General features: G+C 36.8%; 1 protein-coding gene across 1 annotated transcript in view; it reads right to left on the bottom strand.

Annotated features, from left to right (window-relative positions):
• UHRF2 (ubiquitin like with PHD and ring finger domains 2) overlaps positions 1–18379 on the bottom strand; it is a 93315-nt gene that overhangs the window by 59741 nt on the left and 15195 nt on the right. Inside the window, exon 3 of the mRNA XM_021682408.1 lies at positions 14832–15091. Within this exon, the coding sequence (XP_021538083.1) occupies positions 14832–15091 (260 nt within the window). The remainder of the gene's footprint in view (positions 1–14831; positions 15092–18379) is intronic.

The raw sequence follows: 18379 nt of genomic DNA, 5'->3' as shown, positions 1-18379 counted from the left end.
AATAATCATATTTTTTGCAATATTACTACTGCCTAGCTTGAAACTACAATGAGTAGGATAAGGCAAGTCAACGGTGTTAGTATTAGGAATCACGATTTTCAAGAGAAAAAAAATAATAAATGGAAGATTAAAGAGATTAAATTATAACTCCTTACTCTCAATTTAATTGGAAATAGCAATATAAACCGATGGTATATTTAAGTATTTCCTGCCTGTGTCCAAGGAGAAGATCCAGAAACATGATTAAACAAGTATCGATAAGCAGCCCAGACTATGTGCTTTAAATACCATCTCTAATAAGAACTAGGGCTCCTTGAAGAAATGTGCAGGAAATAGAAGGGCTTGGGACATCCTACTATACCTGAATGCAAAGAAGCCCTCAAGAACGGTTATGTCAAGCTGAACTTGAAGGAGCCTCCACAGGCCAGAGATGGGACGATTTGGGCACCAAGAACTTCAAAAAAAGGTGTTAAAATCTATTAGTTAATAGCGACATTTAAAAGTAAAGATCTTACTGGCCAACCTTTGGAGGATGCTAAAAAACTTAACACTCAAAAAGTTCAGGAATCAAGTTTATCTTTCTATATATGAAACTGGTTGTTAAAGTTCTTTATGAAAGAATTACAGCTAATAAATGAAGGAACGATAGGAGGAGGCATCCTCCTTTTTGCAACAACAAAATAGTGGATCTAGGTAGAGATTAATGGCTGCTAAACCATTAAAAGCTAATAGCAAATTTCACAATAAATGGACCAGGATGACAACAATGAATCTTAAGATCCCCTTCCCAAAAAAGGAAAGCAGCAGGTATTATGTGCCTCCCCATATTATACAATACATAAGTAAACATCATCTCTCAACTAGTCTTATCAGATAAAGAATTTGAATCCAATCAAACCTCTAGATAGAATTATAAGCTTTCAGGAAACTAACATTAACAGAGAAAAGTTAAATACCACTAATAGGGATGTAATCAGTAAAGCCCAGACTCTGGGAAAACTGAATAAACAGTCACTTGGACAAATAAATTAGCAAGAAGGAAAAAACAGGTTAAGTCTCAACTTACAGATTTAACCCATCACTTAAACGTTATGGGTAGATCTTGGTTCTGATCCGTATTTGGACAACCTAAATATATTTTTGGAAGAGACAAGACTACTGACTGGTTATTTCATATTTATGAATCATTACAAATTTCATGTGGGATTTGTTGATTTGTTAAGGTCTCCAAAACCATCTCCAGGTTCAGTGATTTACTAGGGAAACTCACAGGACTCTTTTTCATAGGGCAGCATATGGTTGTTTCCACAGCTATGATTTACCACAATGAAAGGACGCAAAGCAAAAAACAGCAAAGGAAAAAGGCACATAGGGTAAAATCAAAGGAAACCAAGTACAAACTCAGAATCCTCTCTCAGTGGAGTCACACAAAATGTGCTTAAATCCTCCAGCAACAAATTATGACAACACATGTGAAATATTATCTACCAGGGATGTTCAGTAAAGAATACACGATTTTTATTAGGGACTAGAAGCAGGTGTTCAGCACAAACTAATACTGTTTGCAGGTTAGGCACAGTGAGGTTTTTTTTTTTAAGTCAGGGAATGAGGAGAATCCTCCTGAAAGCTAAGTCCTCAACACCAGCCTAAGGTCCACTGCACAAACACCTTTTAAAGAAAATCAGTCTGAGATCTGATATGTTCTTTTCTTACTTTAAAAAGAATCCTTTTAGCTATTTTGCCAGTTGAATGCTCTGAGATGTTAAGATGAAGATGAACCTATAAAAAATAGGGACTAGGTAGCAAAAGCCCTTAGACCATGTTTGTCGGTCACTTTGAAAGGCGAAGAAAGGAGGGTTGAGCAAGAAAAGCATCAGAATGTGGTACAACTCTGACAAAGTCTGGACCAGTCCAGTGGTGAGCTATGGTACAGAAATTGACCACAGGGTTCCACAGTGGGCAGAAACTGCCAGGCCACACTTGTTCACTGGTTGGAGGGTGCCAGGAGAATGTGGTCTTGGCTCAAAACACTGTGGCAGGTCTCCAAAGTGCTGTTGCTAAAAGTTTTCAGCTAATTGCATTTATTCCTTGCAGCTGGTCAATTTTTTTTTTCTTGAAGGGAGGAGCAGTGCACCCAACCCTGGCTACTAAAGCCATTTACTGGTTGAAATGAGATAAGGCTTGGGACTTGCTTCAAAATAATCCAGTGGTGCTTAGGGATGCTGGTTTAAACAAGATTGGCCAGGAGTTCATAATGGTTGAAGCTAGGGGATGGGTTCATTATACTGTTCTCTCAACCTCTGAATAAATTTAAAGATTTCTATAATAAATAAGAGTGCTTTGTGGTTCAAGTTAAAATCCAAACAAAAGGCTCATCCTTTTTCAGTTTTCCCATATATGTACAAAACTCAAAAAGTTAATACTCAAGCCTTACAATGAGGACAAGCAGTCTCCTGCCCCAGCCCACCATATTCCTGGCTTGTATTCCCCAGATGCAACCATTTTTAATTCTCAGCTTTTTATTTACATCCATATTTTTAAATAACATGCTCATACTTTGCTTTTTACTTTAAACTATTATTCTACCCATCCCTCATGTACGGCTCATTTGTCTCCATACTTCTCTTCCTTATAATTGGTAACACATAGCCTTGCTTTAAGTGTTCACATATTTACAACTCTTAGAAGTGCTAGCACCCGCCCCCAATTTTACAGATGAGGCACAGAGACATTTTTTTGGACAAGAACAAGAAGCAGAGACAGGATTCAAACTCTGATTATCTGGGTCTAAACCCATATTTCTGCAAGGTCTGACAAACTTTTTCTTGCTTAAGAGCACATTATACAATCTTTGTTAACTAAGTATTTAATAATTTTTTAAAGATGTTAAGTAGAAATCACAGGTAAATAAAGAAGTATTAATACCGGTCCTTTCTTCCACAGTTTTGGTTTCCACTGAATGCTTAACTGTTCTGCATCATTATTTTATCTTCATTCTGCCATGGTTGTTAAACTCCTGTATATCCAGACATTTCAGGCACTCAACCAAACTTTTTGGCTTCAAAACATCTTTTAGAGACCTCATCCTAAGTCTAATCTGGACAGCTTGCTCTGTAGGCCTAGACCTGTTCCACAGTTTCATGCTGGGATCCTCCTTTCATTATTTCCTGTTTTCTTGAATACCACTGCCTCCCTCTTTCTTGGTGTAAACCCTGAATAGGGTGGGAGCAGTTAAAATGATCTTTCATATAAATTAACCAATCCTTTTGTTCTCAGTTTTATTTCATATGCCTACCTCCAAGGTACCTGGTAAATCCAGGCCTGAGCCTTTCAAAGGTTCTTCAATGCCAATTTAGTTGCTTGTTGTTGGCTTCTCATCCTTAGGTTCCAGTTTTCTCTGGCTTGCTAAGTTAGGTATCATTTACCCATTAGCTTCTTACCTTCCAAAAGTTTGTTGCTTTCTTTTCTGTGTCTTTTACTCCTATCCCATTTTTTCTCCTTGGGAGTTTATGCATTGATTCTTTTACTGTATTCTAGGAAGGTTTAAGGACTGGAGACAAACTGGCATCTTAATCTTCCATGTTTAAATGAAAGTCTTTATTCACTTTTAGTTTCACTTCTTACTACTTACCATGTACCTATTACAATCCAGCCACAATAATTTACCCTCAGGTAACCCCTGTTATTTCCTACTTCTTTATCCTTGGTACCCTGCTATTCTTCAGGAATACAGAAGTTATCTCCTCTACCTTGTACTCTCAGAGCCCTAGATACTCTAGAAACTAGGGGTGCATATTTCTATCACAGTACTTAGACTGTAAAAAAAACAAGTTTTCATTGAGCAGGTACCATGTTCAAACTTTGGTGTGTTTGGGATATACCAGGACTACAAATGTTTGCAGTAGCATGTAGAAGCATGTAACTCATTAAATAGAAAAGTCTGCTTTTAAATAACCAAGGCTCTTAATCAACTATAATAAACTATGACCACTGTATTTTGGAAAGATCCTCTTGATTTTGCTATGTCTCTTCTTCATCCTTGAAATAGTTAAGCAGGACCACAGAATTCAATGAAGAGCTAATAAGGGCTTTTTAAAGATTGTTTTTGATGTTCTTAAAAACAAAAAACCTGTAGTCAGTTCAACTGTTAATTATGCCAGTACTCAATTTAAGTACAGGCAGTCCCCAATACAGCATTCTCCCCGTCCCATGAGGTCCGATGTATGGTTGAAGACAACCTCTGCAAACTGGTCCAAGTAACTAACTTCTTTCAGCATTTGCACTGAGCAAAACTATGTAGGACACTATTTGAAATATTTTGGAAAGTGTTGGAGCCTTGAACAACTTCGAAAACAGGGCTCAAAATATTCTCAAAGATTGAAAAACAGAGAGGTAGGAATCTATCAAGGCCAATTTTACCTACATGGTGCTGAGGGGCAATCCTATAACCTATGGAAGCATGAAACTAGGATTCTTCTTTCTCTTGTACTACATGACTTCCTGTTCTCAGAACCTAAAGTCAAGGTTATTCTAATATAAGTTTTTCTAATTAGCTACTTTGCATCCTTTAGAGTTTGGACAAATCAGATAACCCTTAAAAATCCCTAAGCTTGGGGCGCCTGGGTGACTCAGTCGTTGGGCATCTGCCTTCGGCTCAGGTCATGATCCCAGGGTCCTGGGATCTAGCCCTTCACTGGGCTCCCTGCTCGGCGGGAAGCCTGCTTCTCCCTCTCCCACTCCCCCTGCTGTGTTCCCTCTCTCACTTGTGTCTGTCAAATAAACAAAATCTTAAAAAAAAAAAAATTCCCTAAGCTTATTGTTGAATCACTATATTGTACACTTGAAATAACATTGTACGTTATCTATACTGGAATTAAAATTTTTTAAAATTCCTAAGCTCAAGTTTTTTCAGTAACATTTTCATTGGTCCAAATATTTGGATATCTTTTAGAGCTATCCTTTGGAGTACATGCTTTTGATTAATCTTAACTATGTGACATCTTAGCCATCTTAGCCAAAGCCAATCCTGTTTTCAATTGACAAAACAATCCTTGAATAAAGCCTGAGGAGTTAAATTTCAGGGAAATTAAGTATTCTTCAAAAACAGATTATATAGTAAACTACTCTTCCTTAGGTTAGCTTGTAGGCTAACACTAATTTTAGACTCAAACTGTGTTAAGCAAAGTAGTATCACTGAAACCTTCCTTCAAAATATGGCTTCCTGGAGCTAATATGCTTAAATAAGAACACCATTCACCTGGAGGCATGTTCTACTTTAGCAAATCTTTAATGTCCTACCGTGTGCAAAAAGCATTTATTCTAACAGATAACATTACTAAGTTTCACACCTTAAATGTAAAGCATACTCAGACAATTAAGAATTTTGTAGTAGGGCTTTACATATTACATGGAAATAAATCTCATTTGTATAACACATTAACAAAGGTAGATAACTGTTTTAATAATGTAAACAACATAATTATGTTAAAAAATACCTATGCCAAAGATAAAACTGTATTTAAGAGTACTTACCAACCTGGCTTTATTAATGAAATGCAGAAAGTTTGATCCTACTATTACTGGGTATTTTTCAAGGTTATTAGGGAAAAAATAGGTCAAGTAGATATTTACAGAAGAGGAAATTAAAGCTGCAAGAGTTCAAATAAAACAAAAAACCTTACCAATAAACCAAAGACCTAGAATTCAAACCAAATTCTGATTCTAATACCTGAACTATAAAAGAACTACCACTATGAATACTTACCACCCTACGCAGGAGTGAGGGTGGGTTTTGGTGTCCCTGCAGGAGTGGGGGGTCGGTTTTGGTGTCCCTCAGGAATCTACATTTTAAACATCTTTCCCCCATGAATCTGCAGTGCTGCTGACCAACCTTTGGAGAAAGACTAATGTAAAGGGAGGATGTATAAATTTGAAAAGGTGCAATCTTAAAAATTCTTCTAGGCCCTAAGTGATCTTATAACACAAGAGAAGAGCAATGACAAAGTCACAGACCTAACTTCTTCCGCCCTCCTTTTGATTATGATCTCTTCAGAACATGGCATGTCAGAGAAAGTTGGAGGAAATATTTGAAGTCTTTGGTAAATACATTATACTAATCAAGTAACAATGGGGCAGACTGGTTGCTGCACATAGGTTCTGAAATTAAACCTCTCATTCTTGCTGTCTATACTCAAAAATCAACAGAACTCTGACTTGATTAAAGAAAAATCTCCTACTCTTTCTCTCCCATCAAAACTCAGAAATCATTACATTTTGACATTGCTTAAAATATTTTTGGGACTCCCCGGGACACTTGGCCACATGGCTAAGTCGGTTAAGCGTCTGCCTTCAGCTCAGGTCATGTTCCCCGGGTCCTGGGATCGAGTCCTGCATCGGGCTCCTGGCTCAGCAGGGAGCCTGCTTCTCCCTCTGCCTGCCACTCCCCCTGCTTGTGTGCTCTCTCTCTGACAAAATCTTTAAAAAAATATTTTTGGGAGTCTTTCAGAAACAGATCACTACAACAATACAGTCAAGAAAATTAGTTTTGTTACTTTATAGAAAAAACTTTTATCTAAAAATACCACTTGTTTGATTCAGAACTGACACAATGACTTCTATATGCAATAATTAAGGCTACTCAAAGACATGCAACACAGGCTGAGAGCAGCTTGAAAAATCTTAAAGAATGCTGAAAGCAATCACAACATTATACTAAGATACTTGCCAAATGAGCTTTTATAATTATAGTCTAGCATAAGTTCCCCTCCAAGTCCTAAGTGATGCTATGACATTTCCATTTGACTCAATCCAATGGTAGAGCCTTGACACTGTGTTAAAAAGCAGTTTAACCTATTTGATTTAAAAAGTCATATACCACTAATGAGCTATGGATTCTCCCCACAGGAAAAAGGCACACAGGCATTTATGGACAAGCAAAGAACCTTTGGTTCAAGGTATCTGTTCTGCAAAAACATCATAACTGGAGAGACAGAAAAAAATTTTAATTCTGTAAACAACCCTAGAGGCTACATACAAATGTTTTATTATATTTTATAAGCATGCTTCTCTCAAAATTATAGTATGATAGAACGGTTGCCAAGTATGTGCTTTTGTCAACTGGGGTCTACCACTTACTAGCTGTCCAACATCAGGCAAGTTAAAACCTCTCTAAATCTCAGTTATCTCCACTTAACACATAAAAGAACTATCTACACCTCATTGAGTTTTTATGAGGATTATATAAAATAATCCAGGTAAGTATTTGCTAAAATAACACTGTCAGGCACTGTACAGTTATTAAATTAAGCTACTATAAAAAGAATATTTTAAAGATTTTTATGTATTCATTAGAGAGAGAGAGAGAGAGAAAGAAACAGAAAATGAGCTGGGAACCCGGTGCGGGGCTCGATTCCAGGACCTGGAGATCATGACCTGAGCCAAAGGCAGATGCTTAACCATCTGAGCCATCCAGTTGCCACTAAAAAGAATACTTTGGAATAATTTACTAAAAAGTCAAAACAAAAACATTAGTTTCTGAGGTAAAATGACATTTCTATTTTAAATGGGAACACTATCTAGCATGTGATTATGAAAACTCTTAGCAATCATTTACTCAGTTTAAAGATTTCAACTTTGCCTAGCTACAGACAATAAGTACTCATTCTTAACATACAATATAGAAATAAGGAGTGCCTGGCTGGCTCAGTCAGTGGGACATGCAACTCTTGATCCTGGGTGTAGAGATTCCTTAAAAATAAAATCCTAAAAACAAAACAAAAAAACCAAACCCTCCATGTTTAAGCATTTTCCTTCTTTACATATATACTTCCTTACCAAATTAACAGGTGTTTTCTAGCTTACTTTTCTCTTTACAGAAATCAGCTAAAATTTAGAAATCAAGAACTCTACATTAGACTACTAAGTTTAATAAAGCAGTAGAGAAAGCAATCACTTGGGGTGCCTGGGTGGCTCAGTTGGTTAAGCATCAGACTCTTGGTTCTGGCTCAGGTCATGACCTCACAGTTGTGGAATCAAGCCAAGTCAGGCTCCCTGCTCAGTGTGGAGTCTGCTTCAAATTCTTTCTCCCTCTCCCTCCCACTCTGCCCTTCCCTGCTCTCGGGTTCTTGGGTGCTCTTTCACTCTCTCTTCTCAAATAAAATCTTAAAAAAAAAAAAAAAAAAAAAGAAAGACAGAAAGAAAGAGAAAAAGAGGGGAAGAGAGAAAAAGAAAAAATAGAGAGACAGAAAGAGCGAGAGACAGAAAGAGAAAGAGAAAGAAAGCAAATCACCAACAAGAACAGTATTCCCAAATTCACTTGTTTGACCTTGTATTATGGGATTTAAGACTAAGACTTTTAAGGCTCTAAGACTAACTAAAGGTGCATTGTGAACCTTAAAAGCAAGAAGGCATCAGGTAAGATTTTGAGATCTAGGTCAAATTCAGAAAGTTCTTAGAAGGACCAACTGTATAATTAAGAGCCTAATTTAACAGGAAAACCAGGATTAGTCTCAGAACAAATATTCAACCATTACAGAGTATTGTCCCCCACTCAAGGATTTACCAACATCATAAATACATCAATTTTCCATAAATTCATTATGGACATTGCTTTCTATGCAAAGTTAGTACAGATAGTGACTGCATAGTAGAAAATAGTCCTTCATTCAAAGTTACATACAAATAATTTAGCTTGACTGAAATGGCTCTTTTAGAAAGACTTAGTTCTAATAATTTTGTCTATATGAAAACAAAATGGGGGGGGGAAAAAAACAAGCCACAAACCACCTGGACTTGTGCAAAATAAGGATGAACAGTCAGATTCCTCAGGTATTACGTATCATCTTTGGCCTTTAATAAACTATTTACTCAAACTGTCTATCAACCCCCTTTTCCCATATTGCTCTTTAGTAGCAGGTGTCTATCAATTGCCTTTGGCCCAGACTTATCAGCTGTTATCAATGAGTGGTTTGCAAACATGAATGTGCAGCAGAATCACCCAGAGGACTTATTAAAACAGACTGGTGAAAAAAAATAAAATAAAAAATAAAACAGACTGGTGGGCCACTCCAGGACTGATTCATTACATCTGCAGTGAGCCCCAAAACTTACTTTTCTAACAAGTGATGCTGATGCTGCTGGCCAAGGAATATACAGAGAACCACTAGTCTAAGGGCAGCTGTTCTTGACCACAGCTGCACGTTAGAATCACAGGGGGAACTTCTGCAAACACCAATGCCTGGGAGTCCCTCAGAACAATCACACTAGAAGTTCTGGAGGTAAGTCCTAGACAACTAATGTGTACCCAGGGTTGAAAGCCACTAGTCTGGTTAATTAAATCTAAACCAAATCTACTGAGAACAGGTATTGCTTAATACAAAACCAGGGTAAGATTTTTAGCCCTTATCTGCTGATAAAGCAGGCAAATAAGGAGTCGAGATGAAATGCAGTATGGTGGCCTCAGCTGCTTACATACCTAGGGTTAAACTCAACAGAAGTTGTATGTATGCTGCCGGTTTTAAATCCCAGGCAAAGTCTCATTAAGTCTTTAGGTCATACAAAATGGCTGACCTTTGAAGACAACAGAAACAGAGGTTACTATCAATCCCATGTACCAAGTTTAGGCTGAGTGGCAATAGTGCATATTGGTTGTTAACTCTTGGCTCTGGAGTCAGAGCATTTAATAGATGTTACCTTTGACAAGTTACATAATTAAGCCTTGGTATCTTCGTTTGGGAGTTAATGAGACTAACACTGTAGTTATGCTAAAGATCACAGGGGCATCCATGTAAGAAGTTATATCAGAGTCTAGCACCTAAGATTTAACATAATCTAAATTGCTGTAAACTATGCCATACACACACTACCTAGACATTAACCTACCAGAAACATTAAAGAAATTATCATCCTCTCCAAGTCTACTCCTTCCCCTTCAGTCAACATCAGGGTGTTTCCTCTTACAAGATTACAGTCATACCCTTGTGAATTTACATGTTCAGGACTGTAGTGTTAAACTTTAAATACCTTACCTACAGAGGGAATAGTTAATGGAAATAAATACAACTTTTAGAAAGCTATGAAGTATACAGTACAAGCTTACTATGAAATAAGGGAAAATTTCAGGTTCTCTAATTGCTTAACCATTTCATGATTTATAATTGCCTGTTATTACCCTGACGTTCACTCATTTCTGAATCCCCCCCCCCCTTTTTTGTCCAAAATACCACTTTTCATCAGGCATAGTCTCTTCCCGGTAATCATGGCTTTGGGAGGAAAAATGGTAGCTCTCCTCACAGCCATGTTGTACATTCCCATTAACCGGGTACTTTTTAAAAACCTTAAGGAGGATTTCAGAATTCCTTTGAATCTAAATCTCTTAAGTATAAATTTAATATTCCTACTGCCAACTCTTTTCCTCCCAAGTACTTAACTACGTTGAGTTCTAAAAATACAAAGCCCTTGCTAAGACAAGGGTAACAGCAAAGTCGTATAGAATAGCAATTAGAAAAAAAAAAAAACAAACCCACAAATACCTACTTTGTACCAGACACTTTGATGTTAACATCACGTGTCTGCTTTATATTATTTACAGTAGATGTGAAACATAAAGCTGACAAGCCTAACCTAGGCCTTATGATTGATGAACTACAAGATCTTCACTAGAAGCCTTCAACAATTCAGTCTATGTCCATCAAGAATCTATAGAAAAGGGACCTTTATGGGGTACCTGGGCAGCTCAGTCAGTTAAGCGTCTGCCTTCAGCTCAGGTCATGATCCCGGAGTCCTGGGATCAAGCCCTGAGTTGAGCCCCCTGCTCAACCAGGAGGCTGCTTCTCCCTCTCCCTCTGCTTCTCCCCCTGCTAGTGAGTGCACGAGCTCTCTCAAATCTTAAACAAAAAAACAACCCTTACAAACAGTAAAACTCTTAAATCTTAAAATATTTCAGATAAATCTCAATCTGTTCATGAATTTACAAGGTTTTAATCTTTAATTTTTGAAAGGAAAAATGAAGATTAGGAAAACAAATTTATGTTTTAGGACCATGTCTACCACTAGATTTTATTTGGCTTTTTGGGGTTCCTTGGTCCCATGTACCTCTCTGCCCTGGCTAAGTGACAGCCTGCTCAAATTACACTATTATACTCAGAGGTTTGGAGGTATGATTATTAATTAAGCAGATTACTTTCAATTTACTCGAACAGGAGAGAAATGAGGTTAGTTCACTGAGCGAAATGACAACAGTCAGTATCAAAAACGGAATGGGATGGTAGCCTGTAAATACTTAATGCCTATCTAAGTAAGCTTAAGTCCAAAAAAACTGAGAACTTCTATCGCAGAAATAAAAATTATTCTAAGTTAGGGGTCACTTAATCTAATCACTTAAACTTTCTAAGTTCTCTTTGCAATGTAACATCTCTACTAAATCTCCCAGTCTATATGACTGAAGATGGCCAATGCTTGTTTACTGCTCACTGTTCAGGGCAGACCATTCTCTATCTTTAGAGATTTGACTGGTTTGAAGTTTAGGTTATCCTAAATTTACCATCTATGTTGTAAAGAACTTTCTCCTACACAGAAGATGTGGTATATATACACACAATGGAATATTATGCAGCCATCAAAAGGAATGAGATCTTGCCATTTGCAACGACGTGGATGGAACTGGATGGTTTTATGCTGAGCGAAATAAGTCAATCAGAGAAAGACATGTATCATATGACCTCACTGATATGAGGAATTCTTAATCTCAGGAAACAAACTGAGGGTTGCTGGAGTGGGGAGTGGGGTGGGAGGGATGGGGTGGCTGGGTGACAGAGACTGGGGAGGGTATGTGCTATGGTGAGCGCTGTGAATTGTGCAAGTCTGTTGAATCTCAGATCTGTACCTCTGAAACAAATAATGCAATATATGTTAAGGAAAAAAAAAAGATAGCAGGAGGGGAAGAATGAAGGGGGAAAATCGGAGGGGTAGACAAACCATGAGAGACGATGGACTCTGAAAAACAAACTGAGGGTTCTAGAGGGGAGGGGGGTGGGAGGATGGGTTAGCCTGGTGATGGGTATTAAAGAGGGCACGCTCTGCATGGAGCACTGGGTGTTATGCACAAACAATGAATCATGGAACACTACATCAAAAACTAATGATGTAGGGGTGCCTGTGTGGCTCAGTCGTTAAGCGTCTGCCTTCGGCTCAGGTCATGATCCCAGGGTCCTGGGATCGAGCCCTGTGTCGGGCTCTCTGCTCAGCGGGAAGTCTGCTCCTTCCTCTCCCACTCCCCCTGCTTGTGTTCCCTCTCTCACTGTGTCTCTGTCAAATAAATAAAATCTTAAAAAAAAAAAAAAAAACTAATGATGTAATATATGGTGATTAACATAATAAAATTTTTTTTAAATGTGAAAGCTATAATGATCCATGTCTTTTTAAGCTAAATACTTAGTTCCTTCAGTTACTTTTCATGATAATTTTACATTTTGGGTTCTACTCTGATGATGCACCAGGTCCTGTTGGTATTCTTAAAGCATGAGAGATGGAAAATAATATTCCAAGTAGGGAATAATCAGGTGAGTACAACAGTAACATTACCCTGCTTATTCTAGCTATCTTTTGATAAAACATCCTTACAATATAACTATTTAATAGCCACATTCTATTGACTCACTTGGAGCTTACTACTCGGAAAAAAAAAAAAACAAAACACCACCACTCCAACAGCACTCCTCAATGCATCCTCCATCCAAGGAATCAAGAACTTGTTTATTATTGAGATCAACAGGCACTTTAACATATTTTTAACTTACTTTCCAATAACCATGAGGAACAAAACTTTAACAGGATTTGTTATCCATACTGGGTCATGATTCCTTCTAGGTGCATACACCAGTCTTCTGTTACTTGAGACTCTTATCCAAAAGCTCATCCATTTTATTTTATACTTTGTTTTATATAGTCTTTTTCTCTTTTTAAAGATGTGAATGACATTCACCTACCACTTAAGCTTTTGTCATCTTTTATTTCTCAAAGACAGTTCAGCTATATCTTTAAGTTGCCAGCAGTGAAACACTTAATTCTATCACATCAAAGTATTTAGGACAAATAATTTTAGTCTTCTCATACATGTTGGATTTAGACTCTTACTAACATTTATTCTAATCAGACAAATTTCTCCTTCCAAAAACAAAAACCCACAAAAAAAAGCCAAATAAATGCTAAGGTATAGTGATTTGTGCCCTAGCATTACACCAAACTCAGGCCTATCCCTTGGAAGTCTTACTCCAAAACCAATAGTCACCTAAAACTGTTAAAAATCTAGTAAGCCTTAGTTCACTTACTGTTTAAAGATTACACTATTTCTCTGCCCTGACATTCTGTACAATATTTTTTGCCAAATAACTCTTCTTCTATTCTCTAAGAAATAAAACTCAAAGCAAATCAAGAACTCTACTTGTTGACAGCAGATATACAGATAGCTACAGTCCCCAATACCCTTTGTCACAGCATTCACAAACTCAGACGGACTGCTATCAACACACCAACTCTAATCCCTTTCTATCCCAGACTCAATTTACCAATATTGCCAGTTCTGGCCAATCCCAGATCTTAATATTCATTCGACATGATATTCTATTTATTGTATGAAGTCTCACTTGAAATAAGCAATGTTGGCAAGTTAGCCACAACCACAGGATGTATCAGAAACGTAATGACTAATGAGATCTACCTTTGACCCCTTTCTAGGCATGCTGGAAATGTAGCTTAACACCAAAGTCTTTTACACCATTGTATTGGGGGGGGGCGGGGGAAATTAAAACCATTTTAGGATCTTGAACTCTTATACTTGATACAAGATTTGGTAGCCTAATATTTTCCATGCATATTAAGGTTATCACTTGAGTGATGACAAGTTCATTTAGTGTGTTGAATAAACACTAAATCTGCCCCAATGGTAACTTTTATACTAGAATTTTGAAAACAGGTTTAAAAAAAAAAAAAAAAATCAATTTTAGAATCTTGGCCCTCAAGGCAAGTTCATAATACTGTTTTCATAAGAACATTTAAAAACGGTAGGCCTAGGTGGCTCAGTCGATTAAGCGTCTGCTTTGGGCTCAGGTCATGATCCCAGGGTCCTGGCATTGAGTCTGGCGTCAGGCTCCTTGCTCAGTGGGGAGCCTGCCTCTCCCTCTGCTTGTGCACTCACGGGCATGTGCTCTCTAACAAATAAATGAGTAAAATCTTAAAAAAATAAAATTAAAATTAAAAAAAGAACATTTAAAAACATTTTATTGGGGGGAAGGGAGTGACTGCTGGGTATGGGGTTTTTTTGTGGGGAGGGGACAAAAATGTTCTAAAACTGGTTTGTGGTAAAGAACAATCCTGTGAATACACTAGTAACAGTGAATTGTACCCTTTAAATGAGTACACTGTGTATGTTAATTTTCTCAATAAGCTATTTAAAAAACATTTCAACCTTATCCTAATAGCTCTACTCTACATGTCCTTACATAGCAAAACAAAACCAAAAACAAAACAAAAAACTCAAAAAACCAAAAACCAAAAACTAGATCATAGAGGAAGAGACAAAGAAACCCTTACACACTAAATTAAGCCAGGCATTAAGGCATTAACATTTCATTTATGAAAAACTACAAACCACTTAGGAGCCAGAGATGACTGAGCATTAAGAAGCCTTGTTACAGTAACCACTAAAAGGGTAACAGACTGAATATGACCCCTAAAAGATTTCTTCAGAAAGACTATTTGAAAACAATCTTGAAATGGAAGGCTTTGCTTCTATAAACAAAAATATGAACGAAGTCCTCAATAGCATGAGCACTTACTCATCATACTCGATATGATAAATAACGTCTTCATCAGCAGCAACAGAGTCTGAATTAGATGTAGAGGGTACAGTGTCCAATTTATTTGTATTCTCTTTGGAATTATGATTTACATTTCCATTAGTCCTTTTACAAGAACTGCCATTCTTCAGTGGAGTTTTGCCACGTGAATGTCCATCAGAAGCTCTAGTAACACTACGTATACGGGCTTCAAACCAAGCACCAAGGCCGACATCTCTGGCATCCACCAATTCATTTACCTAAAAAAAGTTTAAAATTAGTTAATGAAGCTTAATTTCATCTACTGCTTCAAAAACCATACTATAACTCAAGTTATTTTGAGAGTTATCATGGTTAACAACATTTGCAGCTATTCCTGTTTAAAGTAATAAGATTAGATCAAAACTATTCTTTTTGGATTATACTGTCAAATCTGTTATTTACTATTATGAAAATTAACTTTCCTTCTCATTTCATTCAATGAAATAGATATTTTTACTCTTTGCCTGGGTCTACATTAGACTTTTAAAAATATCATTCTTATGTACCTAAAGTGTTGTTCTAGCAAGTCATTAAATAAGAATGTCACTTAGTGAAAATCCGGGACTTCACAGGATTGTGGCTGTTACTGATTTGCTTCATTAATTTCTTCAGAATCCTAGAGATAACTTACAGTCAAACAGAAAACAGTTAAGTATCAGAAAAAACTTGAACATGGGGGAATTATACACATGTATAAAGGGAAGAATCTAGCAAACCCATCCATACAAAATGGGGTAGGTTCTATCACCAGTTAATAAGTCACTAGTAAATGCATTATTTAGTACCTCAAAGTACAAAATAAAGAGAACAGAGCTGTAAGATGCAAAATAGACGTATTCAAGTCTAGTGGATAATCCAGAACTAAAATATGCAATCTGACAAAAGGAAAACAGTGCATTAGGAACCAAGGGTATCAGAGAAGAGTTACAATATGGAAGCTGGTTAAATAAAACACAAAAAACAAAAAACCTCTCCTAAAAAAAAAAACCTGAAGAAACTGATCTAAAGGTGAGGCTCTTTCAAGAGCAATAACCAAGAGACCTCCCCCTTCAGCATTTTTTTTTTTTTTAAAGCCCTTAAAGGGGAAAAAAAAAAAAAAAAAAAAAAAGACATCATTAATACAAGATGATCATCTCATCAACCTAGTTCTTCCTGAGGGTATAGAGACCACTTAAGGTATCCAATAGAATTCTGACAGATGGTATAGTTTTGGGCCAGGGTGGAGTTTGTACTCAGTTAAAAACTCATATATTATGCAAGTCTCTCTTCAGGCTTGTCTAACTCTAACAAGCTTAATAATTCCTCTTTTACAAGATAAGAAATGAAAAGCTCTGACAAGGTAACTTGCTCCAAGTGAAAGCTAATGAAATGTAAAGCTAGAATTTGCAGATATCGACCTTGATGCTTCTGTTCTTGCCACTGTATTAGGAAGCCTGATGAGAAGATGACAAGATAAGTAAATAGGAACTTCAAAGGTTAAGTGATGAAATAAAGCATTAAAAGATAAAATCAGAGATGAAACAGTATATATTACATAAATTAATCCATGCATTAAATGGACACAAGTGCTTTTCTTCTTAACAGTCACTGGTAAGTTCAAAGACATACTTTCTTACAGGCAACATTAGCTAAAACAAAAAATAATCAATGTTAAGGTCGATCATACTTGGGAGAAGACACTGAGATTACTCTTTCATAGCAAATCAAAATGTAAGGTTTTACGTAGCACTATGCAATTATTATAGCAGGGAATAGGGGGCATACAGTTGATACTGAAAGAGGTAACAGAAACATAAGGCAATGTGAAAATACTCCATTGTGCATTCCTAAGAGAACTTATTATCTCATAAAAGGTAGGGCATTGAGTAAAAACCTTAGACTTATAACTGTAAGCAAGAACTACAAATTCTCCATTTAGTTAACCACTCAGGACAATGCATATAAACTGGGTGGAAGAAATGCTTCTAAATTAAAAAGGATTTTGCACATTACACAGATATACTGAATTAGGTCAAATTTGAATGGGTCAAAATGCATGCAAGAGATTAAAGATCCTTTGTAAAGCCTGGGTTTTGAATATGGTTAAGAGGATACTTCAACTTATATGAATAACATGAAACAGAATATTGCCATGGTAATTTCTTTGATTTCATGGTAATCCAGTTGAAAATTAAAAACTGAATTGATAAAAAGTTATGATATGCTATGATAAAAAACCCTCTATAAGTAGGTCTAGAGGGAACATATCTCAACATATTAAAGACCTTATATGGAAAAACCCACAGCTAACATGTTACTTAACAGTGAAAAACTGAGAGCTTTTCTTCTAAGGTCAGGAACAAGACAAGGATGTCCACTCTTGCCACTTTTATTCAACTTAGCACTAGAACTTCCAGCCACAGCAATTTAGACAAAATTTTTTTAAAAGCATCCAAACTGGTAAGAAGTAAAACTCTCATTATTTGAAGATGACATACTATATACAGAAAACCTGAAAGACTCCACCAAATAACTGTTAGAAACAAATGAATTCATAGTAAAGTCACAAGATACAAAAATCAGTGTACAGAAATCTTTCGCTTTCTATACAGTGATAATGAAGCAGCAGAAAAATTAAAACAATCCCATTTACAACTGCACCAAAAACAATAAAATTAACTAGGAATAAACTTAATCAAAAAGGTAAAAGACCTGTACTCTGAAAACCATAACACTCTGATGTAAGAAATTAAAGATGACACAAAGAAATGGGAAGACATTCCATGCTCATGGATTGGAAGACTATTGTTAAAATGTCTATACTACCCAAGGCAATCTACACATTCAATATAATCCCTATCAAAATACCAACATCATTTTTCACAGAGCTAGAACAAACAATCCTAAAATTTATATGGAACCACAAAAGACCTCGAACAGGCAAAGCAATCTTGAAAAAGAAAAACAAAGCTGGAGGTATCACAATTCCAGATTTCAAATTCTACTATGGGGTGCCTGGGTGGCTCAGTCGTTAGGCGTCTGCCTTCAAGCTCAGGTCATGATCTCAGGGTCCTGGGATTGAGCCCCACATCAGGCTCCCTGCTCCACGGGAAGCCTGCTTCTCCCTCTCCCAATTCCCCTGCTTGTGTTCCCTCTGTCTCTCTGTCAAATAAATAAATCTTTAAAAAAAAAATTCTACTACAAAGTGGCAGTAATTAAAACAGTATGGTACTGACACAAAAACAGACACATAGATCAATAGAATGGAAGAGAAAACCCAGAAATAAACCCACAGTTATATGGTCAAATAACCCTCAACAAAGGAGGAATAAATATCCAATGGAAAAAGATGGTCTCTTCAACAAATGGTGTTGGAAGAATTGGACACCCACATGGACCACTTTTTCTCACCACACACAACAATAAACTCAAAATGGACATAAATGTGAGACCTGAAGCCATTAAAACCTAGAGGAGAGCACACGCAGTAACATCTTTGACATCAGCTGTTGCAACCTCTTTCTAGA

Source organism: Neomonachus schauinslandi, chromosome 13 (assembly GCF_002201575.2).
Source record: "Neomonachus schauinslandi chromosome 13, ASM220157v2, whole genome shotgun sequence".
Lineage (NCBI taxonomy): Eukaryota > Metazoa > Chordata > Mammalia > Carnivora > Phocidae > Neomonachus > Neomonachus schauinslandi.
The sequence above is the reverse complement of the archived record's forward strand: the minus strand, read 5'-3'. Positions and strand labels throughout refer to the sequence as shown.